Source organism: Talpa occidentalis, unplaced genomic scaffold (assembly GCF_014898055.3).
Source record: "Talpa occidentalis isolate TD23 unplaced genomic scaffold, MPIMG_talOcc4v2.1 talOcc4.9, whole genome shotgun sequence".
Classification (NCBI taxonomy): Eukaryota; Metazoa; Chordata; class Mammalia; order Eulipotyphla; family Talpidae; genus Talpa; species Talpa occidentalis.
Window position 1 is genome coordinate 69,952,674 of NW_023605305.1, and position 26,773 is coordinate 69,979,446.

Sequence of the window (26,773 nt, forward strand, 5' to 3'; positions counted from 1 at the left end):
CACAACCTGATAAGAGCAATGTGGTGCAGGAGTGGGGACCACCAGTAGTCTGGAGAATGGGAGTTGAGAAAGTGGAAATGAGAGTAATCAACAAGTCTTTTGAGGAGTTTCACTGTGAATAGGAACAGAGAAATGGGGGTGGGGGTGGTGGTGGCTGAAGCAGAATTTGAGGTCAAGGGAAGGTTTCTTTTTTTTTTTCAAGATTTATTTATTTATACAAGAACTGGGGTACAGGCCAGATGCATGGGAGGGTGAGATGATTTACGAGAGACAGAAAGGGGAGCAGAACAGGCAGACTGACGAAATACACTGCTGAAGGGAGCAGTGGGCATGGCAGGAGAGGTCTGTGAGCCATGTGGGTGGATCTGAGGTCGGTGGGGATCGAACCTTCACTGCAGAGGCTGCGGACAGCTCCACAGCACTGCGCTACACCGCCTGCGCCACCAGGGAGGCCCCAGGGAAAGGTTTCTTTTTAACGTGTTATATTACAAAGCAGGTGTGTATGTGGCTGGACATGGTGATGATGACATAATGATGGAATTAATGGGTGGAAGAGAGAGGGAACAGCTCAGTTTGCCAGGCTGTGAGTGGAGCTCATTTTGGGGAACAGACAATTGTCTGTCATTGGGCAGGAAGGAGACTGCAGATTCTGGTGCACTTGTACATGAGGTGGAAGTAGGTTGAAGGTGTTTGCGTGTGTTGACCACTATTTCTCCTGGATAACTGGGAGGTGAGTATGGGCAGGGATGGAGAGGAGACGGTCTCGGGGAGGAGATTAGCAGCCACTCTGGCATACAGAGCTGCACGAAGAGCCTTGCCTGTTTGAGGTCTGTGAATACAATCAGCTGGGTTGGGGGAATTTCTCCAGTCATTGGCGACAGCCCAGGCACAGGGGAGATTTGGGTTCATTCCAGGATGGGAATGTTTGCAGGGCCAATAAGAGGAAATGAGAGGGGGTAGACTAACTCTGCCAGTGGAACAAAGAATCTAAGTCAGGCAAGGATGGAATCCAGGGTGATGGCTGAGTAGACTGTGGGAAGAGGGTCACTGTAGGTCATTGTGGATGGAGAATGTGGGCTCAAAGGAGAGAAGGAGGTGACCAGAGGGGGATGCTTGGAAATAAGATTCCATATATGGAGCATTCCTGTCATGAGGACAGCTTTAAGATGTACCAAGAGTGTAGGCGGCCAAGGCAGAGTCACACAAGGACAATGCCCCAGGAATGGGGACAGGAGACCCTGGAGGCAGGAGAGTTACCAGACACTGAACTCCTAAAAGACTGTGGCTGTCTAGAACCTGGCCGCATCCATGTGCCTGGTACAGGCATGACACGTAATCATATCTTTACCCTGTTTTTTAAAAATAAGAACCGGGGTGTAAGCTAGAGGTACAGGGGGTGAGAGGATTCACCAGAGACAGAGTGGGGAGCAGAACAGGCAGCTCTACTGAAATACATTGCTGAGGGAAGCAGCGGTCGAGACAGGAGAGGTCTATTGAGCCATGTAGGTTAGCTCCCTGGCCGGGAACCAAACTCAGGCCCTAGGGTTGATAGCACTGAGACTTAGTCTCTAGGCCACCAGGGAGTTCCTGATCTTTATCCTTGGCAGTTGAGGAGACTGAGTCCTGAGGTTCCCTAGAAACACCTGTGCATTTTTGAGTCCCAGCAGGAGAAAGTGCTGTGGGGTGTGTACATCTTTCAGGCCCCACCCACTGACCTTCCCTTTACCTTCTCTCCTGCTCAGACTTCCTGGTTTCATATTGAAAATATGATTGTATTTTTATGGAATTTGTGATATCTATGTCATCCATTAGCTTTTTTTTGTGTGTGTGTTTTAATTCCAAACAGTTATCCATTCAGAACTAATTGTGTTATTTCTCTTAAAGAGAAAGCCCCCAACTTGTACAAACTGTAAGTCCCATAAAACTTAAATCTTGTGGAGATGGGGACACCGGAGTAAAACAAGCAGAAGATTAAAACTATCTCTGCCTTTACTCTAATGGAGGACAAACAAAAAGACCTGTTATGTAGCACATCAGACCATTCTAGGGCTATCAGCTTGTCTGCTCCCCTTGATTGGGAACTCCTTGTTCTCCCCTACACGGATCCCTAGCACCTAGGATCAGTTTTTGGAACAGGGTTTCCTCAAATACAGCCTCCACATGTTTCTGAATTTTGATCCTGTCCCTCTGCTGTGGATAAGGCTAAGCTCAGGAAGGTCAGGGCCTGGAGCCATCCATGGCCAAGCTCTTGTCTCTGGATCCAGCAGACCACCCTCAGCTGCACCTGGTGAAGCCCTGCTGACCCTTTACACACCACTCAGAGGGATTGTATGCTCCTATCAGCAGGCCTTGTCTCCCTCTTTGCCCGACTGTCCAAGTCATTTTCTGTTGCATAGGATCATACCACCCATAATCATCTATATCTTGCCCATCTGCTTGAGTTCCCTTGAACCCACTGATGGCAGAGGTCAGGTCCAGGTCTGGTATGTCCCTGGAAGCCAGCCAGGGGCACAGGTGTTGGCTGCAGCACACATAAGGGAGGTTCTGTGTGCCCTGTAAAGCTGTGAACTCCACTGCCTGCAGCTGAAGCCAAGAGGTATGGACTGTGGGCCAGGAGGCAGAATGCAAAGGGAGCTGGAAGATTTTATTATCAGCGCATCTGTACACTATACATGGTGGGGGGAGAAGCTTAGCAGGGTTGCCTGCCACATCCCTGGAGGCCACTGTGGATGCAGATGTATCCCCAGACGTCCATCCTTTGCCCACCCTTCTGTCCCAGGGAGAGCACCTTTCTCTCCCACTGCCAGGCCTCCAGTGTGGTCAGGGCCGGTCACAGGGCACTGGGCCTTTCTTCTTCTCTCGACTCAGCAGTGTCACCAGCTTGGCCTTGAAGCCCGTCTGTGCCCCAGGGCGGCTGGAACCCCCAACCTCCTCGCTATTGTCAGCCAGCTCCAGCTCCAGCAGCCTCCGATACTGGGCCTCTAGGGTGCTGTCATACGCTGGACTAGGCCAGCTTAGGTCCTCACTGTTGTGGTAGATGGGGCTGGCCAGGGGACTTCTGGTGCTGGGGCCCTCCTGTGCGGGCACTCCACTGTTGGGTGGCACAGGGCTAGCCTCCAGCCGCCACAGGTTCTCATAGAGGTGCTCAGGGCCTGGGGGGCCACTAGCCCGCTTGCACACCGAGGCATAGAGCCCAGCTGCCGGCTCATCGAGGGGCTCTGTGCCCAGCATCAAGGGCAGGCTCTGCGGGCCTGGGTCAGCCAGACGCACCCTCCAGGAGCTGTGTGGTTTAGGTCCCGGGGGTAGCTCCTGCAGCTCTCCTGGGGGGTCCAGTGAGGGCAAGGAGGTAGCCCGAGGCAGTGGGCAAGGCCGGGCTCCCACCAGCCCTGGTAGCCGATCCTGCTGGCGGGCAATGGCAATGGCCACGGCTGCACACAAGTCACGGGCATGGGGGCTGCTGAAGGCGAAGAGGCCCTCACCTGAGTCACAGCGGCGGCCAGCTTCAAAGGAAAACACACCCTGGGCACAGGTGACATGGCAGATCAGAGGTTGGGAGACCACAGTGCCTGTCACCCGCTACCTGTTCCCACAGGGTTGGCACCCTAGCAACTCACCGTGTCTGAGCCGAACTTGCGCAGAAAGCGGTAGGGCCAGGCATAGAGGGCCTGGGGGCCGGAGGACTCTCTCAGCTGGATGGTGTCCTGGTCCAGCACCAGAACGTAGGGCCCTTTTAGCTGGCAGCGGGTAGCAGCCTCCGTCCTCTGTACCACCACTGGAAACTCACCCACTGTAGGCAGGGGAACCTTGAGGGCAGGGACCCACCTGCAGGTACGGCTCCCAATGGTTTCCCAGAGACCAACCCCGGGGGTGGTGGGGCTGAGGCTGCCCTTGCCCAACTCACCTTCCTGCCAGGAGGAGTAGATGGAGTTCTCCTCCATGGGCACCAGGCCCCTCTTGGGAGCCTCTGTCTCCCCTGATCCTGAGGAGCACTCCCCTGTGCCCTGAGGAATGGGTCAAGGTATAGGTTCAAAGTCAGCCCATTCCTCTTCTCCATTCTTTCCCAGGGATCAGTAACCCAAGACTCCAGGACAGCAAGGGCACCCAGGGTGTGGATGCCAGCCACAGCTCAGCCCCTGACACACTGAGCCTCCCTGGGCACCCCTCTGAATCTGATTTCTCACTAGCTCCCCCTTGAGGGTGATGGCAGCTGTAAAGCAGGGGGCACCCAGAGGATGTCCCCCATAAGCCTGAGCTTGGCCAGGGTCTGGGCTTGTGGTGTGAGTGTCCCTGTCAGTTTAGGCAAGTGCTTCACCGGTGAACAGCGACTTAGATCTCCCCCAGGCCTTTTCTCCACCTTGCTCCTGCCCTCCCCTCATCCCTTCATCACCTTTGGGATCTATTTGACTCTCAGCACCTCCGACACGACCACCTTGGTCCACAGTATCATGGCCAAGGTCAAATGCTACGGTTTCCTCACTGGTACCCTTGTTCCCAGTCATTTCCTTTTTTTTTTAATTGAAAAAGTTTTGGTTAAGTACATAACATTACAATGGCTATTTTAACCACTTTGAAGTGTACATTTTGATGTTTTTTTTTTACAATAGTCACAAAGTTGTGCAACCGTCACCTTTATCTACCCCCAGAACTTTTCCATGGCTCCTAATGGAAAACTGGTACCCGAGAGCAGTCACTCCCCATGTCCCTCCCTTGGCCCCTGATAACTGTCCCTTTGGATTTGCCCTTCTGGGCAGTTCATGTAAATGGAGTCACAGACTAGGTGGCCTTTGTGTCTGGCTTCTTTCACTTTACATCATGTTTGCAAAGCTTATCCTCAAGAGGGTGTAGCATGTGCTGGTGCTTCATTCTTTTTTATGGCCTAGTAACTTCCCACTTATGGATATGCCACCTCTTCTTTGCTCGTCAACTGATGGCCTCAGGTTGTTCATGCCTTTGGGTTATTGTGACTGGTACTGCTAGGAACGTTCTTGCACAGGTCTTGTTTGAACTGTTTCAATAAGAGTTTAAACTCTCGGGTAAATACCTGGGAGTGCAACTGCTGGGTCATATGGTAACTCTATGTCTAACTTTTTGAGGAACCTCGGGACTCATTTCCTTTCGGCTCATCACACACCCTGTGAAGTTTTACAACTTCTGACCGTGGTTCAATACACCTCCTCCTCACCCACACCAAAGCCTTCTCTTCTTCAGAATCAAGCCTCAAGCTCCCACCAGACTCTCCCAGTTTGCCTCCTCTTGGGCCTCCTTTCACTCCTTATCCTGTAGCTGTGCTGGCCTGCTTCAGGATCTTTGCACACACTCCCTCTGTCCAGGGATGTTGGGGCCCCTGAGGCGGGCGGTGCGGAGACAAGGAAGACATTAAGGTCGTGGCTTACAGATGGGGGTGTTCTTCCTTGTCTCAGCGCTGCCTGCCTCAAGGGCTCCAACAAGGACACCCTCGGAACCTGGCATATACTAGCCTCAGATCTTTGCCTGGTGGCTTTTGTTTATCCTTGAGGATGTGGGCCCGCTGTTCCCTCTGAGAGGTCTTCCTGGACCATCTTTTCTAATGTGCCCACCCCCCCTTACCTCTGAACCAACTCCAGTGTTTCATTTTCTTTATGGAACATATGACCATCCCAGCTTTATTCTGTGGGTTTCTGGGTGGTTTCCCAGGCTCCCATGTACATGTCATATTCTTACTGAGTGACAGGATGTGAGGGAATACAGTATTTATGAGGACAAGGAGGGCATCAGTTTGTCCCTTGGGGCTGGCCCCTGCCCTCCCTCCCTGTGCTCACCGGGAAGGCCAGCTGGCAGATGGGGCCCATCCACTCCTGGCGGTGCTGTGCAGCCATCAGGTGGCTTCGCTCAGTGGTGGTGAGCAGGAAGGCACTGGTGTCCCGGGGGCAGCTCTCACCATCAGCCCGCAGCACGGACACGCAGTCAGCCAGGCGGATGACCCGTCGCTCCCCCCGCCGGCCAGGCCCCACAGACCTGTCACCTGCTGGCGCTAGGCCACCATCCCGGACCTCCCAGCTTTCCAGCCGGGCCACACCTGATGGACCTCCTGCATACAGGAGAGCCCACACCTTCCGCCAGGACTTCTGTGGGAGATGGGGGTGGGGCGGAGAAGATCCTTGAGTGGTAGGTTCGCCGCACCTCAGCCCCACACAGGTAGCCCTATCTGCCCAGGCTGCCTCTGCCTCCCCAGCTGAGTCTCATGGTCCCAGGGAAGGAAGCCCCAGCTTCCTTGCCCCAGCTGGTTGGGTTGGCCCAGTGGGGGGAAGAAACTTGCAGGGGGCTAGTCATCCCTGTGTTCAATTCTATCCCACACTTTCCTGTGATGCCAAACACAAAAGGTCATGAGAACACAGGTTCTCTGCTGTATTACGTCTGTATTTAGTGGCCACAGCAGACCACTCGACTCTGCCATTATGTTGGTGCCCCCCACCAAGCCCCAAAAGAGGTTACTTGGACTGTGGGCCAGGGGCTGGGGTGCAAGGGAGGCCTCAGGCTCTTGATGGTAAGGAAGGAAACATGCAAATAGCACCAAGCAAAGGAAACAGACGGTTTATCTGCCTGGCCAGCAGCTGCCACTGTGTTGAGGGGGTGCAGGGCCTGCCGCTGAGGAGTAAACCTCCCCCTGTCCTGTGACAGGGCTGGGAGGAGCTGAGCCCTCTTCTTCAGGGTGGGGCTCCACCTCTGGGACTCCTACAGCTCAGCACCCCGCCCTTTCAGGGGGCCTTAATGCCATGACCCAATGGGGCAGAACACTGTTGGGTTGGTTAGCCCCCTGCCTCTGTCTTGCCCCAGAGTTTGGGTTCCCAGGCCCTCCCCAATCGTGGCGGCCCCATTTTTACATGAGGTAGGAGCTCACAGAGGCCTGCATAGGCTGAGGATGGGGCTTTGTTCCACACCCCCACACCTGGGTTAATTCCCCCACCCTGACTCCCTTCCCCAGCTCCCCAGGTCAGGTGGCCTGGCGAGGCTGGGGTAGAGACCCACTGTTTGTCCCGGGCAGCTGTCTTACAGTCAGGGTCCCCACCTTGCCGAACTTGACGTGTTGCTGGTAGAGGATGCCGTCCTTGACCGGTGTCTCCAGAGGCTCCATGGTCCAGGCCAGTCCTCGGGGCTGCCACTCTGAGGTCCTGAAGAGACTGGTGACAGGCTGGAGGGGAACTCCTCACACTTCCCCTTCTGGCCACTTCCCCCTCCCTCTGTCCAGAGTGGCAGCTGCTGGGCTGGGGGAGGGGAGCCTCATCTTTGATAAAGGAGCTAGCAGAGTGAGGGGTAAGAGTGGACCCTGCAGATTTCCTCTTGGGGTTCTGGCTGGTCCAAGGTGTCCATGTGTTCCTGGCAGGGGCTACCAGAAGGCAAATGACCCTTGCCTGCTTCGGGTCAGTTGGGTCTGAGTGTCTGACTGCAGACTGGCTCCCTGTCATGAGCTCCAACCCCTCCCCTCTCCTGTGCCCTGGTGGCCTGGCCTTCCCACAAAACTGTCCTCACCCCAGGCCCCCCTTCTTAGGCCAAACTGGCAAACTCCTGACTTTCCCATGCTAAGTCTTGGTTGGTGTCTCACCCAGTCCTGCTCTACTTTCCTGTGCCTTGAGAGTATTTCCCACATTCGCTCCTCTCCATACTCACAGAACTATCCCTTGCCAATTGGGTCATCTCCCCTTTGATTACTCCAACCACCCACCACAGTCCTCTTTGCTAACCACAAGCCAAGCCCTGAACTGAGCTCTCTCTCTCCTTCCTACACACTCTCCTGTTCCCCCACTGTGTGAGCTTGTTGACTCAGACTCAAGGTGCCCAGTGCTCTCCTGCCCACCCTCATGCCCCATCAGCCCCTCTAGGGCACTTACCACTGTGCTATTTGTGGCACTAGACTGCCTCTTCCTCCAGGAGGACTGACCTGACTACTCCATGCAGTCAAGAGAGCACGTAAGCCCCAGCGGTGTATCCCCATTCTCTTGGTGAGGCCTGGCCCTGGCCAGGTAAGTGTGGATGGCACACCCCATTGGGTCCCTGGGGAGCTCACATGCTCTTTTTGAGCTTTGCTTCTTGCCAGGGTTATTTTTGCCTTGTTGTGCTAAAGGCCAATACCGGGGCTGTGTGTGATCTGAATTCTGGGATCAGCCTCACATCATTCAGTGCCACCTTGGGAAGGAATGTCTAACCAGACTGAGGACTGCTTTTCGGGGTTCACAGTGAGGGTACAGCAACTTGGGCAGGAAATATTTTCTAGGTGCTTTTGGCACCCGGCTTGGTGCCCACTGTGGCTTGGGCAGTTCCAACCACCACTGCATTCTCATTGCCATTACGATGAGGAAATTGAAGCTCCAAAATGTTAAGTAACTGGCTCAAGGCCAACAGCAAGTGACAAACACGCCTTGAGCAACCGCGTCCTGCTGGGATAAGCACTGGCCTCACACACAACACTAGGCCCCAGAGGAACTGGGTGACACAGCCGCCGCCACAGCCCTTCCTCCTCCTGCCTCTGGTCAGGTGCTGGGATCCTGGTCTGTCTGCCAGCAGCCTTGTGACTGCTGCCCACATTCACTCATGTCCGGTCTCTGTCCTGCTCACCAGCAGGCTTCCTAGCTGCCTGGATCTCGGGTTCTACAGAGAGCTGGGCACAGGCTGGGGTCAGAGGGTGCTTGTGCCTTGGTAGCAGTCTTTTGACACCCTCTGCCCTCTCAGTGAATGGAGCAGAAGGGTTCCCTACCAGGAACCCATGTGGGCAGCCAAGTAGGCAGGGGGGTCTGAGGTGGGAAGCCACCGCCCAAGAGGCCCCAAAAGTTTCACACAACTGACAGAAAGAGTGAGCTTGGGCAGGATTGGAAATTATGAAAGCCAACCAGAGACCAGAAAACCCAATCATTTCCCCTCCCTGTCCGTGCCCCTCCCAGAGTCACAAAACCAGGTAGGCCAGGGGAGAATGCTGAGGGCTCCCCCACCCCCAACTCCCAGCGGCTCCTTCCACAACCAAGTACTAGCAGGCCTGGTATTAACAGTGGTGGTGGAAGATGCTGTCTTGTAGGGGTCTGGAGGTCAGTGAGTGAGATCTGCCCAGGAAGCTGGGAGCAGGTGAGGCGAGACAGACAGGGCTCAGACTGAAACCAGAGAGGTTTGTGCTTTAATGGCAGCTGGGATAAAGGGGAGCAAAAATAGTAATTCTGGGGGCCACAGGGTGCAGGTAGCCAGGCCCGGCCTGGTCCAGCCCAGGCCAGCTGGGCCGAGGATGCTGGCTTCTTGTCCAGGGGGCTGGTGTGTGTGGTAGGCAGCTGGGGTCCCAGGGACCGAGGCCTCTTGGAGAGAGGGAGGGATGTCAGATGGCTCAGAAGTCCATGGAGCTGTGGGCCAGGTAGTCCTTGCGGCCGATATTGCTGACCTGCTTGGTCTGCATAGCCTCAAGCTTGGGGCAGTCGGTGATCCGATGGCCCAGACCCCCACAGAAGGCACAGCCACGCTCTCCTAGAGGGATATGGGGGAAGTTAAGTGTACACAGGGACCAGGCTCCACAAACCAGACCCTGTCCCCTTAGACTCCCACAACAGTAATGTGTAGCTTGGAATTGCTTCAAGGGGTTTCCCCCATGACCTCCCAACCCCACCCAAATAGTATCCCCCCCACTCAACAGTCACCTCCAATGTCCAGCATGGACTCGTCCCCACAGTGCAGCACTTGCAGCACGGGGGGCACCTTCTGCTTGGCCTCCAGCAGCAGGGCTTTGAGGTCCATCAGCACCGACTCATCTGTGGGGGTGATGGGGAACTGTCAGCCCCAGGTAGCCCAGGTAGCCACAGAGAACCCAAGAGACAGCTGAGGTGGCCCTGGTGGCTCACTCACCACAGGCCTTGTTGATGAAGGTAGTGGCAATGCCTGTGTTTCCTGAACGCCCGGTGCGGCCGATCCGGTGCACTGCAGAGAGAAACAGAGGCTCTGGCTCACTGCTCGGGGGCTGTGCCTGGTCTCTAGCCCTGGCATCCCCATCCCCCTAATGCCCCACCGTAATTCTCTATCTCCTCAGGCATGTCATAATTGATGACGTGCTGGATGGCAGGGAAGTCCAAGCCCTTGGAGGCTACATCCGTGGCCACTAGGACATCCTTCTTGCCTTCCCGGAAAGCCTCGATGGCCTTGGTCCGTTCCTCCTGGTCTGGAAGGGTAAAGCAGGAGCTGTTAGAGTAGGAGTCCAGGGATTAGGGGAACACAGGCCAGCCAGGGAAGGGGGAGAGGTGGGACTGCTGGCAGGGAGCATTGTCCACGGCAATGCATGCGCCACCCTAACCTTTGCCTCCATGGATGGCCACGGCCTCCACCCCCTTGAGCAGCAGGTACTCGTGAATGGCATCCACATCAGCCTTCTTCTCAGCAAAGATGAGCACCTGTCCAGGAAGGCCAACTCTAGTCATGGGGACAGCTCCCCAATTGCCCCCTAGCACGCGGTCCCTACTAGCCTCACCCCCTTGTCCCAGGGTTCCTGGGCCTCTCTTGCTGGCTGCACTCACAGGTGGGGGGGTCTTCTGCAGGCACTCGAGCAGGTACACCATCTTGGCCTCCTCCTTGACGTATTCTACCTCCTGCCATCACAAGGACAAGGCCAGGTGATTCTGAGGTCAGGGTCCCCAGCCACGGCCTTGCCACAGATGCTAGGGCCCCAACGTCAGCTGAGAGGTAAGCAGAAACCTCTTGCCACCAAGGGCTGGGCACCCAAAGAATGTTTCCTTCCAAGGTCAGGGGCTTTGAATGAAACTCTCAGTGCCCACAAAGTGGGCCAAATCCCACTCTCATCAAATTGCGGGGGGGGCCTCACCAGTTCCAGCTGTCACATTTGAGAGTGCCTATTAGAAGGACTTGCCCACCTGGATGACATCCAAGCTGGCGGCCCCAGCACGCCCCACATTGATGGTGACAGGCTTTACCAGGGCACTCTTGGCAAAGTTCTGAATTTTCTTCGGCATGGTAGCACTGAAGAGTAGGGTCTGCCGCTGGCCCTGAAGGAGGACAGGGTTGGGATAAGGGCTAGGGTGCTGGGGATATTGAGCAGCTGGGACAGTGGTAGGCAGTAAGAGGCCTCAGGGCCCTCTCCAGTTAGATGTGGTGGGGGTAGGGTGGAGCGGGGAGGTGGAAGGGAAAAGAGTGGCAGGAGTGCCCCAGCCAGGTGGAACGGACACCTTGAAATAAGAGAAGATGGTGCGGATGTCGCCCTCGAAGCCCATGTCGATCATGCGGTCGGCTTCGTCCAGGGCTAGGTAGCGGCAGATGTCTAGGCTGACCATCTTCTTCTGCAGCAGATCCATGAGGCGCCCAGGGGTGGCTACCATCATGTGCACACCACTGGGGAGCCAGGAGAGAACCTAAGGCGGGGGCCACATGCGCACCCAAACTAGAGGCTGGCATTTGGCTTCTTCCCTGTATCACCTCACCTGTTACCATCTCGCCCTTCCCTTCACCCTGCCACATGTACAGACGCAGCTCTCCTGGGACTGCTGCAGCCTGCTCAGTACCTTAGACTCAGACAGACTAACTGAAGAACTTTTCTAGGACACTTGGAAGTTCCTCCACCTCTGTGCCTTCTGCCTAGAATGGCATACCCCACCTGACCTGAGATGCCCTCATTCTATCTGCTGTACTCCCAAGATAACTCACATCCCTCTGTTCCACCCCAACAGATCTTCCCATTAGACTAGGGGCTCCTGGAGGGCTGGGCCCACAGGAGGCCTCTGAGGGTCTGTGGAATGGCTAATACCAAGGGTCCTTTAGCTGGTCTAGGGGCTCTGAGGAGGCACATGGGGTGGGACTGCTCACTGTCGGATGGTCTCCATCTGCTCTTTGACAGACATGCCCCCAATACAGAGAGCACAGCGCAGGAGTGGAGAGCTGTCCTCCTGCAGTAGACGGCAGTAATACTCCAGGATGCCGTGGGTCTGCCGGGCCAGCTCCCGCTGCAGTATAAGAGCAGAGGCTGGCACCAGAAGGTGTCCCGTCTCTGTTCTGTTCCCCAGGCCAACCTATCTTACCGATGGGCAGATGATGAGTCCGTAGGGCCCTTCCCGTTTGGAGAAAGGTAACCTCTTCTCTTGTTCCAGGCAGAACATGATGACAGGCAATGTGAACACCAGCGTCTTGCCTGAACCCGTGAAGGCAATACCTATCATGTCACGGCCAGACAGACTGCGGGGAGAAGACAGGCCTAAGGGTCAGCTTCAGCAGAACATGGGCCAATTTCTCCTGATGGCAACCTAGAGATGGCTCCTCCTCATCACCACCCTCCCCAGGCCCACACTTACATGGTGGGGATGCCCTGGATCTGAATGGGTGTCGGATGGTGAATGCCTTTCTTCTTCAGACCTCTCAGGATGGCTATGGAAAACAACCCTGTGTCACCTGTGTCTCAAGGGTACTTTACTGGGTCTCTAAAGCCTGTAAAATTGACACCATCACGCTCAAGCTATAAATAACAACACCATTTCTAAGAAATGGACAAATGTGTACTTGTTTAGGGCCTCTAAGCAAAGCAGAGGTCAGTCCATGGCCAATGTCACCTGCTCCTTAAAGCTGCCTAATAGCAAAGGAGAGTGAACGTGTCTAGGTAGGGGTACGGAAAAAGCCTCCTCAAATCCCTTTATCTGCTGCTGAGACTCAATGCTGCAGCTGTAGTGCTAAGGGGGTGGGGGAATAGGATACAACCTCACAGGTATTGACTATCAAAGTATGGCACCTCTCTCAGCTCCCAGGTACCTGCAGGAAATTTCATCTCCTTGAAGCTCTTGATGGGTGGTGGGATACCATCTCCTTCCACTAGGATGTGGTACTTCTTCCGTACACGCTCATGGCGCTCTTCAGACATACTCAGGACATATCGGGGAGGTGTCCAACTGTGGGTAAGTAGTAGCAGTTAAGAGAAGCACAGCTGGCTTTAGGGTGCCCCTGCCAGTCTCAGCCACATACTATCTTTTTTTTTTTTTTTTTTTTTTTTTTTTATAGAGGCATGCTTTATTTATTTGTTTGCTGGTTTGTTTGTTTGTTTTTTGTTTATACATGCACTGGGTACAGTCAGAAGCGCGGGAGGGCGAGAGAATTCACCAGAGCCAGAGCGGGGAGCAGAGCAGGCAGAAGGACCGAAGCACACTGCTGAGGGGAGCAGCGGGCGGCAGGAGAGGTCTGCGCGCCATGTGGGACCCTCCTCTGGTGGCCGGGGAGCAGCCGGGGATCGAACCGGCGCCGCAGAGGCCGCGCGCAGCTTCGCAACCCAGCGCTCAACCGCTGCGCCACCGGGGAGGCCCCTCAGCCACATACTATCTTAAGTAAGGGTAACTGGCTTGCTACAGACTGGAAGGGCGTACCTGGTTTTGATTGGATCATCATATGTAATTCCCTTAGCCATCTCCTTCACTGACATCAAGGCTGAGGAAAGAGATGTGGCTCAGGGCTGGTGCCTGCTTCTCAGAGGCCAGGCCCCCCTTCTCTCTGACCTGGTCACAACCATACCTCTGCCCTCAGCCACACTCTCCAGGATCTTCTCTTCTTCCTTCAGCTGCTTCTCCTTGGCAGACTCCTTGCGGGCTAAGGAAAGAAGCGTAAGGTGACACAGGCACCAAAGCAGTTGGCCAAAGTAAGCCTCCACCTGGCCCCCCTGGCCATGCTGCCCAGCCCACCTTCAGCTTTCTCTTTGAGGTGCTGGTGCTGATCCAGGAGGCTGACGTTAGACTGGGGGCCAAGTGGGATGTCATCCTCATCTCCCCGGGGCTCACTGCCGCTGTCTTGCTGCTCCTCCTCTGCAGCTCCCTTGCGCCTTCGCTGCAGCAGCTTCTGGAGCTAAGGTTCCACCAGTGCCCCTTACAGCCATGCCCAAGACAGAGCGGGGCATTGGGCCCAGGGACCTGCATCTGCATCTTGGCTTTTGAAAGAGGATCTTGTGCCCCGAAGCGCAGTCCCTAGTCGGCCTGGACGCCACGATCCTACCGTATACTGACATCTCACACCGCAGAGCCAGGGCTACCCTCCCGCATCCCACCGCGAATCGCCATCCCACACTCATCCTCCACGGAGCCGGGGCCTCACCAGCAACTGCCGACGCTGTCGTAGAGGCACGTAGGGCACGTAGTCCTCGTTGTCCTCATCCTCCGCCTCGGAGAGGCTTCCTGTGGCAGTGGCCTCATCGCTCCGAACCCGCTAAGGGTACACTAGAGTCAGGCCCGGTCTCCCCCTCCCCCAGCCTTCACTACCGCTCCCCACCCGCGCGGACCCCAGCCTCGCTCCCACCTTCCGCTCGGGTTCCGACTCCTCCATTCTTTGCTGCACGCATGCGCGCCACGGCAAAACCCCGCCTCACCTTTGAGAGAAGTCCAATCAGATGTAAAGAAGCCAACGTCGGCGCCTAGCAACGACCTCAGAGTGCCGGATCCCACAGAGGGACAAACTTCCCTCCAGCGCCCCCACGAGTGGCTGTGCAGTCGTCGCCCGGGCTGAGAGCGAGTGTCAGGCAAGGCATTATGGGATGCTGGAGGCCTTCGACCTTGTGATAAAGGCTCAGAGCCGGGTGGGAGAAAGCGGCCTCCTCGAAGGCTAGTTTTAGAGCATGAATTGGCCCGGTACCCACCCCCCTGTCGTCGGGCACTGCGCCCTCTAGTGGTCGGGAAACCCTATGAGGTCCGAGAGGGGACAGGGTGGGGCCGGTAGAATAAATGACGAATCCTGTGCTCTCAGACTGGAGTTTTCGACTGTGCGAGACATCTATATTCAGAGAAGTGAGAGATAAAATACGGCTGGCAATGGCTTTTAGCTGAATCTGTACGTATGATGTACAGTTATAACTGTAAATGCTGTAATAGAGGCCTGGGGTACCTGACAATAGGCGGCTTCGAGGAGACTGGATCAGTGCTTCCAGGGGAATGTGGAACCTAAGCACAGGAGTGGGGAAGAGAAGCTACCAGCTAGAGGGCATAGCAGGAGTGAAGGCCTGGTCACGATGTGAGAGGGGGTGTAGGACTGGGCGTGTGCCATGTAGGACACTTCTTAGGTATTTGACTATCAAAATCAGCTAAGGCTGAGGGGAAGAAAGGAGTGGTTTCTGAACCTACAAAAATGACACCTCCAAAAGAACTTAGTGACTATGTCTCCATCATTTCCCATATAATATTGGTTTTAGTAGATCGGGCCCAGAGCAGGTGAGGCTGTTACTGTCAGAGAAATTTCAGCTTCACTGGTCAGTGCTGTTCTCCCTGTCACTGTATACAGCATTCAAGGAGAGAGAAAATGAGCAAGACACAAACCTGGCTGGTGAGTTGAGGAGACACAATTATAGATGAGTAACTACTCTTAGGTTAAAGAAAATTATGGTAAGACAGACAAGGCACCCCTTTTGGAATTATCACAAAGGCAGGGCAAAAAGATTCTCATGATAAAAGTACCCTCTCAACTGGGATGTGAAGGATGAGCAGAATCCATAAAAGGATAATCAGCAAAAATCAGAAGACCTAAGGATGCCAGGCCAATTTGGAGAACAAGGTTATTAGTGTGGTTGGAATGAGTGTGGGAGGCAGAGGCAAGGCACTGGCATCTGATCACTACTCACAGGAGTCTAGTTCTCTGTAGGTGAAGTGGGTTCTCGATTAGACCTGCAATTTGTCAATGATGAAAGAGAATTTTAGTTAACCATGCCAATTAAACTGCAGGGCAGGTGCCTGGTGCAAGAGTTGAGATCACTGGTAATAAATATACAGGTAGAGGTTTCACAGGGAAGCGTTGCAGTTCCCTGGGGATTGGGGAAGGCCAGGGCTTAGGAATTGGAAGCCTGTGGTCAACACTGTTTTTCATTGCTTTGGAAGGAGCTGGCACTAGCTGTGCACCTGTGGTGGGGTTCAACCTGGGGGGAAGAAAGGAGTGGTTTCTGAGCCTACAAAAATGGCACCCCCAAAAGAACTTAGTGACTATACCTTCATCACTCCCCATATAATCTTGGTTTTAGTAGAGAAAGTCACACTTGGGACAAAGGGTTAGGATATAAGGGTGTGAGTAATTTTTAGCAATCCTATTAAAACCTGAGTTACAAATCTGTGTTTACAAATCAGATCCATTAGGGGAGAGGAGGAAGTACTAGTATGCCTTCCTTTATAGGACTCATTATCTTCTTAGCTCTCAAGTACTAAGGCTACATGTCCCATTCTCACTGGAAATCAGATCTAATGTATGGAAACTCCACTTGCCCTGCCAACTCCAGCCACCCAGGCTGTAGGCACAAAGCACATAAAGGCTTGAGCCCTCATACAGATGGGGAAACTGAAACACAGCATGGGGAAGAGGCCCTCTAGGCTCAACTACCAGAATTCTCCGAGCAGGGGGACAGGGTACAGGTGAGACTGTCACACATACCTGGGCTCTCACTCAGACTGAGCTTTATGTTATAGTTCCCTCATTTGTGAAAAAGGATAATCCTACTTTGAGCTTCTGCAAGTATTAAGTGGAAACTTTGCCAAACTGGTGATATAAAGTATATGCTGAATAAGTCCAGTGACTAAGGCAGAGATGGTGCTTCTGAGTAGGGTCCTCACCTCACCCCTACTCATCACAAACCAATACACTGACTCTGTGTCCAAATGTTGCTTTATCTTTCGCAGGAAAGATCTTCACAGTATCAAAAGTAAAGAATCGAAAAACAAAAACAAAAACAAAAACCAAACACAAAGAGCAGTGCTGGGCCAGCAGTACCATCAGCCCCTGGCCCACAGGCCAGCCCAGCCACCGGGCTCTGAGTGTGGAGGCTGCGTAGCACCAGGAAGTGGCTCTGCAGAGGTCCTGAGGGCCCCAGCACGCACGGCATCCATTCAGCGTTTGGTTGGTCCGGGATGGCAAGGAATGGGGAGGGTGTTGGGCAGGTGGGCAGGGATATGGAGGAAGAAACTGTAGACTTTCGGCTGGCAGTCGGGGTCTTCACAACACCCTGAAGAAGCTTCACTCTACAGGGGCTGAGAAAAACAACACAAGCAAGCAGTGAGGCTCCAATGTCCTGAGGAGGGGCTACAGCTGCTTCCTGGCCTGAATAAACTGAGCAGATTTTCTGATTGTGCAGATTAAGGTTGAAACCCTGACAAATGACAGTCCCAGCCCTGAGGTTCTGTAGTAGATCTCAGAATGTGGGGGGAAAATCCTGGGGGAGCCTGCCCACCCTGGCAGCACACCATCCCAAGCAGGTGAAGTAGGAGCCCTCCTCTGCATCTGCTCTCCCACCAGCAGGCCAGGAATGTCCTCTCTGACTCCTGCCTTAGGCTCCAGGTGCCATGATGCCTGGGCTGGGCCAAGCCTGTGCCAGCACTGCCTTATCCCCATCCTGTTCTGAGGAGGGTGAAAAGATTCAAGGAGGTGGGGGAGGGAGGAGCTCCTGTCTGGGAAAAGATATCAAAGGAGTAAGGGAGAAAGTTGGAAATTTCCTGGATGACAGGGGCACTGGTGCAACCGATACAAAGTGTCTGGGATTCCTGTGGAGGTGGAGGGAAGAGGCAGAAGGGTGCCCTGGCCCTTGGCAAAGGACCTCGGAGCCCAGCTCAGAGCTAAGGTGACTCAGATCATCCAGACCTTGGGATCACACGGGTGCCACAGGGAGTCGCGTCCCAAGGTGCCTTGGTTTCAGGTTCTCTGGACTGCCCCTGGGATATCTGGGGTGTCAAGGGTGGCGGATGCTGATCCAAAGAGGACAAGCAAATTTGGCCGAGAGGCCAGGAAGTCTGCTGTCCTGGGTCAGAGGCGCTGTGCTGGCACAGCAAAGGGGAAGAGGACACGTGAGAATACACTCCTGGGCAGTCTGAACCGGACGCTCCTGCCCCAGGTTCCTATTGCCTCAAGAATGGCCATGTGGGGCCTCCCTCCCTGGTGGCGCAAGGGGTTAAGTCTCAGCACTATGAATCTGTCGGCAGCCACTGCAGCACGAATTCGATCCCCAGCTAGGGAGCTAACCCACATGGTGCAGCTGACCTCTCCTGTCTCATCCGCTGATCTCCTCAGCAGTATATTTTAGTCAGTCCACCTGTTCTGTTCCCCAGTGTCTCTGGTGAGTCCTCTCAACCCATCCACCCCCAACCCCTGGCTTACACCCCAGCTCTTGTATGCATAAAATAAATAAATCTTTAAAAAAAAAAAAAAAAAAAAAAAAGAATGGTCACATGGTTGCCAGCTAGAAAAGGCCTGAGCCCAGGGACAGTTCAGGTTGAGACATGGCCCTGTATAGCCATCAGGCACCAAGACCAACCTGCCAGCTCTTAGCCCAAGGCCTTCTCCAGTCTTCTGTTCTCAGTCCCAAATGTCACCTGATATGTCAGGATTTCTGACAAAAGGACCTTTGTGGTGGCTGGGAGGGAAGCCAGGTCTCTGCTTCTGGGAGGCAGCTTCATTGTCCTTTTTCTCATGGAACTTGTGTTGGGGAGAGCGCCCACTAACACCTTCATGCTTAACTGACCCTCAGGGGACCAGGTCTAGCTCAGCTACCTCTCAGGGCTGACTCCTTCTCACATAAATTCAGCAGGGAAGCATCCTGGTTGCTTGCACTGAAGAGGCAAGTCAGGCAGTCAATCCTGGGGCTGATAACTTCAGGGGTGGGGGCAGCCCTCTGGGGCCCACGGCTCTCTGGGTACTTTGGAAGGCAGCTGGTATGAGAAAATAGAGACCTTGTGGGGATACTCTGGGGGATGATGGCCCTTCAGGAGCATGGGAAGGAGAACTGAAGGAGGGCCTGGCTCAAGGAGAAGCGATGGAAAGACAGGCCTATAGCTAAGTGGCTGCAGGAGAAGCGATGGGGCCTGTACCTTTGGAACATGTAGCTGGCTGGGCTGAATCTATGGAGAATCTATGAAGATTCAGGGCTTACAATTCTCAGGCAGAGAATGGGCAGAGGAAGTGCATGCAACATGTGTGTGAGGGGGTCTTTATACCTCACTGAGCTGTGCTGGGAGTGGTTTTCTTGAGGCTGAAGTTGGTCCAGTTCACAGCAACTTTCTGACGAGTTTGCTTTGCAGAATCCAAACAGAACCTGGTGGGTTTGGAGACACCAAAGTACAATTAGAGGTTCCCTCATTCCTCTGCTGGATCTCCTTCCAGACCTGTGTGAACTGGCCACCAAAGGAAGCAGGTCAGCTCTGCACAGCCCCTCTGGGTCCTGGGTGCCCCAGTCTGGAAAATGTGGGAGCTCTACTGGCTTAGGGACTTCCTGGACGCAGTGCTCAGGAGCCCAGGACAGCATGTGAAGAGATACTGGCTTGAGATTCAGGCCCTCTCCTTACTCTATTTGAGTCGAGCTACACTAGGTTGTATTCTACTCCCTTAAGGATGATGTATTTCTTGCCCCCTCAAACCTCTGTACCTGCTGGCCCCACTGCCACAAATCCACAAATACTTTTTTAAAAGCTGATCCATTCATTCCTATTTTTCAGCTTAGGTGTCAGCTTTCAGGGTCACCCCCACCCCTTAGTTTGTCACTGTCTCTTCCAGCCATCTTTCTAGGCCCTAGACTGTACGTTTATGGCTCTCTTTCCCCAACCACACTTTGTGATTCACCTCTGTCCCCTGAACTCAGACCAGGCAGACCTGGGGAAGTACATCAGCTCCTCAAATGACATCACTTCATTCAATGTCATTTTGTTCTAATATTAATGAGAAAAAATAATTCTGGCTGACGAGGGCCTGCTTTAGTTACATGTTGTTTTGTTGAAAGCCACATTCTCCAAGAACCCGTCTATGATGATATTTAGTAAGGACACAGCGGACAAGTGAATACACAAAATGAATGAAGCTGGGAAAAGCCCAGGTTCTTAATGTGCAATGGTCCTCCAGCTCCCTGTTCTTTGCCCCTTCCCAAATGCCTTGTCCTGCTAAATGGCTGTCCTACTAAGTGGCTATCTGGGTTCCAGCAGACAGGCTGGTGGGAGAGAGCCTACAAGGGCTGCAGTGGCCTTCTAAGGGCACGGTGCTGATGGGGAGGTAGTTCTGAGGCACAACGTGGGGTGTGTGGGCAGGCCTTGGAGTTTGCCACAAGCCCAAGCAGGTCAGTGGGGAGCCCCACACCTACCTCTTGAAATACTCCACCTCCCGGTCAGTCTCATCCATTTCCACCCCATCCATGTCCTTGGGTAGGAACACATCATCTAGGGAGACATAGCCAGGAGGGTTCAGGGCCCAGGGCCAGGCCTCTGGGGTCATGCTTTCGGGCCAAAGGACTGCCCTCCACCCTATCGCCTGGCTGGGGTGGAGGGATCAGCCACTCAGTTCCTCTTGCACTCACCCAAGGAGGTTGACTTCTCCTGCTTGTTGCGGCTGCGGCGGCTCCGGCCCTTGCCCTGCGGCAAGCTCTGGGGCCTTGCTGGGCCTGAGGGCTGCATGGACTCCTGTTCCGGAGGACGTGCCTTGGCCTCGCCTGGCCAGTTTCGCCAGGAGCTGCCCTTCTCCTTGTCAGCTTTGGGGCTGCCAGCCCAGCCAGGTCCTGGCCGGCTTGCCCTGCTCCCCTCTCCAATCTCTGCACAGCTGCCTACTTTGGGAGGCTCTGGGGCCTTGCCTGGCTGCTTGGGGTTAGGGACCTGGCCCTTGGCACTAGGAGCCTCAAGGCTGGCTGGAGATCGGGGAGCTGGGCTTGCTTCATTCTTCTTGGCCTGAATGCCCTGTCTCTTGCCCTTCCGAGGCTTCCCCCCTGAGGCCAAGGGCTCAGGCAGCTCCTGCTTACAAATGGGGGCCTCTTTTGGGCTTGTCTCCTCAGGACTAGGGTTGCCTGGCTTGGGTGTCTTGACCCAGATCACCCGGGACAGGTTGGGCACAGTGTTGAGTCTCCTCACTAGCCCATTTTCAGGGATGATACCGGGAGGGGGGCCCCTCACCTCTGTCCATGGTGGGTGGGGACCTCTTATTTCCGCCCATGGGGGGGCTGGCTCGCCTGGCGCTTGTAACGTGTGGTTCGGAGGGGAGCCCAAAGTCAAAGGGGATAGGTCAAGGTTGATGTCAGGCCGCTGCTCTGAGGAGCCATTGAAGTTTGAGGGGGCCAGACTCTGGGGATCTGATTCATTAGCCCCCTCCTTAGAGAAGCCATTGCTGTCCACACTGAGCTCACACACACTGAAGCTGGCACGAATGGAGTCCTTGACAGTGTTCTTGATCTCCTGCAGACGGCTGCTCAGGAAACTGTTAACCCGATCCAGCTCCTGGTCAGGCCACTCCAAGAGCCGCTCCCTAGCAGACCTTGGCTCCCGGCTTCCAGAAACACTGCGATTCACCTGCTTGAGAGCTTCTGCTGCCAACTGGGCCTTCTCCTTTTCCTGCCAATATAAGAGGCAGTTTTAGCAGGGGTCTGGCAGTTGCCACATCCAATGTGACACCTGACACATTGGCCCAGAGCCTAACTTTGCCACAAACTGGCTAGAGGTTGGGCTTTGTGAATCTGGCATGTTCGCCCACCCCTGCAGGAGTGAGGATGAAATGCAATCAGACGGGTACAAGTCTGGGGTGGGGGTGGGGGAAGCAGGGATTGGTGAAGAGTTTGTATAGCTCCTTCATCCAGAGTCCCTGTGTCAGTCCTGCGAAGCTGAGGATGGAAAGGAACTGAACTAACTGGATCCTGCCCCTCAGGTATGAGCTTCAGCAATTCACTCATCTGCAAAATTCTGGAGAAAAATTCTGGAGTAAAGATCAAAGTGAGGATACATGTGAGGAAGATGTCTGTCGCAGAGGCATTCTGCCCAATTCTACAGGAAGTAGGGGAAAGAAGTTGGATGTCTTTCTAGAAGAGGTGGGGCTATAGAACAACCAAGGTGGTCAGGCTGCTCTGGGTGCCTCCCGACATTGTTTATGGGCAAAGTTCCCATAGGAAGGTCATGCACTACTTGGCTGGCCTCACGTAATCAAGGTCACCCCTAAGGGGTGCCCAATGGCACACAAAACAGCCCCACCAGCCTCACAGAAAGATGTCAAGGCAGCCCCCTCACCCAGGTGAGGTCCAGGGAGGTCGGATCCGGAAACTGAAATTCTGTGGGTTCCATCACTCCACCCCTCTGCCCAAGCTCAAGGACCAGCAGGCCAAGGAGGCCTGCAGAGGGATACAGGAAACAGATGTCAAAGTCTACAGAAAGGAGGTGGTGGCAGTATGCCAGGGGCTGGATGACTCCTACCATTCCACATATTTCTAGCTGATTTGGGAATGAGGGGGAGAAACAGGAAAAGAAAATTGGGGGCAGAAAAGAGGGCTAGCCATCACCTCAGAGTCCACTTAGAGGGCGACCTGTGCCCCGCGGGCATGCATGTATTTCTTCTCTCATCTTTTTTAAATACTGGCTCCACAACTGAGTAGGAGACTGGTGGGACCTTGGACAAATCACTTATTTCTGAACCTTACACAAATTGCATGTAAATCTGAGTAGAAAACTAACCACCTATATACCTCACAGGGTTGCTCTGATGATACCTGAGAGGATGTGTGCCTGTTTCCCTGTTGCAAACAAGGCTGTTCCTTGGCACTGTGATGCTCAGGTGAGGCAGCTGCTCAGTGTACAGCAGGGTACCAGTGTGGGCCACGGAGTTCCAAGCTGTGGGCATGGTGTGCAAGGCACAGGGACAGACACAGGTTGGAAGGTCTTTGTTTTGCTCCTCTCTTGCACCGGAACTGCTTTTTTTTTTTTTAAATATTTATTTATTCATTCATACAAGAACTGGGGTACAGGCCAGATGCACGGGAGGGTGCGAGGATTTACCAGAGATAGTGCAGGGAACAGAACAGGCAGACTGACTGAAATACACTGCTGAGGGGAGCAGCAGGTGAGAGAGAAGAGGTCTGCTGCACCATGTAGGATTCTCGCCTGCTGACCGGGATCAAACCTGCCTTGCAGACAGCTATACAGCGCTGCGCTCAACCGCCTGCGCCACCAGGTTAGGCCCCACCAGAACTGCTTTGCTTTTATTTGTTAAAAGTTTGAGGTTCCATGGAAGGTTTCATTTGCAGAAAAGAGTTCTGCTACTAAACAGAAGTCTGTAAACTACTGGTGTAGGGGGAACCACGTAGAAATTGTTAGTAAGAGGAGAAAGCACAGGACCCCATGTTTTCTGCTATAGACCACGAGTCTGGAACTTCTCAAATGCTCTTACTTAATCCTCACAGCTGCCTTGTTGCATCATTATCCTCAATTTACAGATGAGGGAACCCAAAGAACAAGGTCACATGGCCCAAGGCTACATGACTAGTAAGTGGCACAGTCAGGACCAGCACACTCAGGAGTGCTCTTTACAGTTCCTGTGCTTTTCAATCCTGTCTGACAAGCTTTCTCTCAGCAGAATTCAGCCATGCAGGAGACACAGTCTCTGCTCGCTGGCTTGGACTGGCTGGGGAGCCACACATGAGGACAGGCTGTTTAATTCTGGTGATAGTGACAAGCACTACAGGAAAGCAAGCATAGAGTGCTATGAGAACCCAGACTGAGACAGCAGGGAGTGCTTCCCAGAGGAGGCAGTAGCTCCCAGCACTGATGGTGATTGGGATTATCTTGCAGAGTGAGACAGTAACTTTCTAAACAGAGAAGAGCAAGCATAAAGCCTGGGAAATGGAAAAGCACAAAATCTTTAGGGAATGGAGACATTCAGAGACATAGCTGGAACTCAACCTCTTTCTGGGGGTGGAGGGTGGGGCAGGAAGGCTAGAAGGGCAAGACTATGAGACAAAACTGGCAAGCAGGGTGGCAAGCAAGTAGGGGCTGCATCCTAAAGAACCCTGTAGGCCTTGGCTCAGTTTTGTTCGGCCACTGAAGGCTTTTTTAAGTAGTGGCAGTATGCTGAGAGAAGTGTGAAAAGTGACACGGTCAGGACTCCTGGTGATGGGTGGGGAGAGATATGAGTCACAAGAACAACACCGACAACCATTACTGCTGCCACAGAGGACACACCAACTAAAAGTCCACTGCCCAGCCTTTCTGTGCATTGCTGTCCTGCATCCTCCCAACAGTTTGAGTTAGGTTCTAGTGTTATTCTCATTTTATGGATGAAGAAACTGAGGCTTAGAGGTTAAGTGATTTGCCCAAGGTCATACAGCAAAGTGTAGCAGAGCTGGATTTCAAACTGAGGTCCAATTCCAAGGCCCGCTGCTCTCAATCACCACGAAGTATTCATTCTCCCAGGATGGCACCCAGGGACTGGTTCTGGCCACTGGGTGGATGGTGGTGCCATTAACCAGACAGCCAACGGAGAAGGAAGAGCAGGCCTCTTTGGAGAAAGAGGAGGAGCTCAGTTTTGGATGTGCACAATCTGAACACCTGGGGAACGTCCATGAGGAGGTGCCTGGTAGCAGGAGACATCAATGTGAAGTGCTGGGAAAGTAAGTGGATCTAATAAACCAGGACCTAATGTACCTGACAAAGGGTTAGGCAGAAGCACAGGGGTTCATAAAGGAGAGAGAACATGGATCGGAGAGGAAGGTGAGAAATTTGGAGAAAACGGGGTGCCCTCTGCTTTTCCCTCTTGGCTGAAGACCAAGGAGCCCAAGAAAATAATGTGTGACAAGAAAAACAAACACAAACTGTAAAAGGTTGCCCAGTGGACAAAGCAGATGGAGCAGGAGAGTATGCTGTGGATTTGGCAACGGAGAAGTCATTGCACCCAGAGGAGGGGGGGTGGGTGGGTGAAAACAATTGGCAGTGGGCCAACAAGAAGAGTGAAGACAGTGATCACAGACATTTTCAAGAATTTGGCTCTGATGTGAGGGAAAATCTACAGAAGTGAGAGAGGTTGTATGTTCAAAGAATACGCTGCTTTCAAAAGACTGTACTGGAAACAGTGAAATGCTACTGGGAAAGAGTGTAGAGGAGCTGGAACCACACACATTTGACTGAGGAGGTGAGAAAGGACTGCATGGGTCTCAAGTAAGAAAGAGGTAACAATCTCTTTTAGGACAAGATGATGTCTGCAGGTGGGCTTATAAGACCTTTTTTTTTTTTAAAAAAAAAAAGATTTATTTATTTATTTATACAAGCACTGGGTACAGTCAGAAGCATGGGAGAGTGAGAGAATTCACCAGAGCCAGAGCGGGGAGCAGAGCAGGCAGAAGGACCAAAGTACACTGCTGAGGGGAGCAGCGGGCGGCAGGAGAGGTCTGCGCGCCATGTGGGACCCTCCTTCCGTGGGCGGGGAGCAGCCGGGGATCGAACTGGCGCTGCAGAGGCTGCGGGCAGCTTCGCAACCCAGCGCTCAACCACTGCACCACCGGGGAGGCCCCTAGGCTTATAAGACCTTGAAAGAGGACTTGTCCACTAGCTTTTATTCCTCCTCCTTGAATCAGGAAATTTTATCAAATGTCCCCAAATCGGGGGGGGTGGGGTGGTGGTGCAGACTGGAGGTTGGAGATGAAGGTCTAACCAATGAGTTGTGAATGGAAGAGATCAGAAGCAAGATGACTAACTAGGAGGCTACAAGAGGCTTGCTCGGCAATGTTGGGGCTGAGGTGAGCAGAGGCCTTGTGCCAGGCAGCCAGAGAGAGATTCAAGCAGGCGCTTCTCTCCTGGCATACGTAGAAGGAAGAGGCAGGTTGGGCTACAGTTTTTGTGAAGGGCAATAGGCAAGGACTTGAGAGTATAGGTAAGAAAGTAAGTAATGATGGTTAAGGGATGTCAGATGGCCTGGGAAAAGAAGGGGCAGGTGGCAGTCTTCAGTGGAAGAGGGGGCTAGGCAGCTGCAGATGACAAAGCCAGGAGTACACTTTCAGAGTAGCAGGGGCAGTACATGAAGGCGAGAGGGTTGAGATCTGGAGTAGTATAAGGGAGCAGAAAGACACTCAGCTCTACCCCCTCCAGAGGTGGGAGAGAATTAGCAGTTGCCACTGGATGGCTCCTGGGGGAAGCTGTGTTTCTGGTGGACAGCCAGGCTGTAGTTACAGCCAGGAGGAGGGGATCGTCAGTGAGGAGGTTGATGTAAAAACATATGACCATGAGTGCCTCTTATATGACATCTGCCTGCCTGCTTCTGTGTTGTATCCTGGCCTCTTGAGTGGACAGGATGGGCTGAGCCAAGAGTTTTTGAACGAGGGAGTAGTGTGAGCTCATCAGCAGTCTAGGGAGGTGTGCCTGGTGTAGTGGAAGTGTAAGGGGTTACCCACGCAAGTCTGCAAAGGTGGAAACATTGGACTTGAGCTTGGAAGGAAAGCTGACAGGAGGAAAAGGGGGGAAAAGGAGCACTGTTGGTAAAGGGGAAAGATCATGTGGGGATACAGAATTAAGTATAGCAGTCCTGAGAATTGCAGAGTGCGCTCTCTGGGAAATAACTGGGAACCACTGCCTTTTGAGGCCAGAAGAGGCCAAAGAGTCTACAATGGCAGCCTACTCAACACTTCCAGCCAGGTCACACTGCATGGGAGGAATAAAGAGTTCAAAAGCAGTGGTGGGACCCATGGAATCACTACTCCAGGTTGCAGGGAAAGGGTCCTGGTTGTCCTTTGACTGGAAAAAGATGCAGAATCAGTGCTGTTTTCCAGAACACGAAGGCTATTTGACCACCCAAGACCTGGACTACCTGTCATACCCAATCTCTTCCACAGCTGGGCTCTCAAGTGTGGTGGCGCTGTGCTCCTGCAGCTGGGGACAGGCTGGCCACAGGGTAACAAGGCAGCAGGGGACATGCTATCAAGCCCCAGGGCTTGCCTAGCAGCAGAGCTGCTGGGAATGGTTCACGGGGTTCTATCCTTAGCCCTTGAGAGGTGCTCACTAAACTGGGTCAGTCCCATGGCTTCAATTACATCTCCATGCTGGCAACTCCCAACCCCACA

The 26,773-nt window shown here is 53.7% G+C and overlaps 3 protein-coding genes across 6 annotated transcripts in view; all 3 read right to left on the reverse strand.

Moving 5' to 3' along the window:
- Positions 1-2,635: 2,635 nt before the first annotated feature.
- On the reverse strand, positions 2,636-7,154 carry DOK3 (docking protein 3). Its single transcript, XM_037499121.1, has 5 exons — positions 7,046-7,154; positions 5,799-6,104; positions 3,902-4,001; positions 3,615-3,787; positions 2,636-3,519 (listed from the first exon to the last, which is right to left on the reverse strand). The coding sequence occupies exons 1-5, from the start codon at positions 7,109-7,111 to the stop codon at positions 2,821-2,823; spliced, it is 1,344 nt and encodes a 447-aa protein (XP_037355018.1). The 5' UTR covers positions 7,112-7,154; the 3' UTR covers positions 2,636-2,820.
- A 1,972-nt stretch (positions 7,155-9,126) lies between these two features.
- Positions 9,127-14,330, reverse strand: DDX41 (DEAD-box helicase 41). Its single transcript, XM_037501090.2, has 17 exons — positions 14,272-14,330; positions 14,071-14,181; positions 13,665-13,824; positions 13,498-13,572; positions 13,353-13,413; positions 12,748-12,884; positions 12,297-12,369; positions 12,027-12,180; positions 11,815-11,951; positions 11,181-11,343; positions 10,869-11,000; positions 10,515-10,586; positions 10,295-10,391; positions 10,013-10,162; positions 9,853-9,924; positions 9,648-9,758; positions 9,127-9,477 (listed from the first exon to the last, which is right to left on the reverse strand). The coding sequence occupies exons 1-17, from the start codon at positions 14,296-14,298 to the stop codon at positions 9,341-9,343; spliced, it is 1,869 nt and encodes a 622-aa protein (XP_037356987.1). The 5' UTR covers positions 14,299-14,330; the 3' UTR covers positions 9,127-9,340.
- Positions 14,331-14,822: 492 nt separating this feature from the next.
- Positions 14,823-26,773, reverse strand: part of FAM193B (family with sequence similarity 193 member B) — a 32,684-nt gene continuing 20,733 nt past the window's right edge. For all 4 annotated transcript variants that reach the window (XM_037501088.1, XM_037501087.1, XM_037501089.2 and 1 more), the window contains 4 exons: positions 20,276-21,296; positions 20,063-20,138; positions 18,930-19,027; positions 14,823-16,973 (listed from right to left, as the gene is read on the reverse strand). In XM_037501088.1, coding sequence (XP_037356985.1) covers positions 18,931-19,027; positions 20,063-20,138; positions 20,276-21,296 — 1,194 coding nt within the window. In that variant the 3' untranslated portion in view covers positions 14,823-16,973; position 18,930. The remainder of the gene's footprint in view (positions 16,974-18,929; positions 19,028-20,062; positions 20,139-20,275; positions 21,297-26,773) is intronic.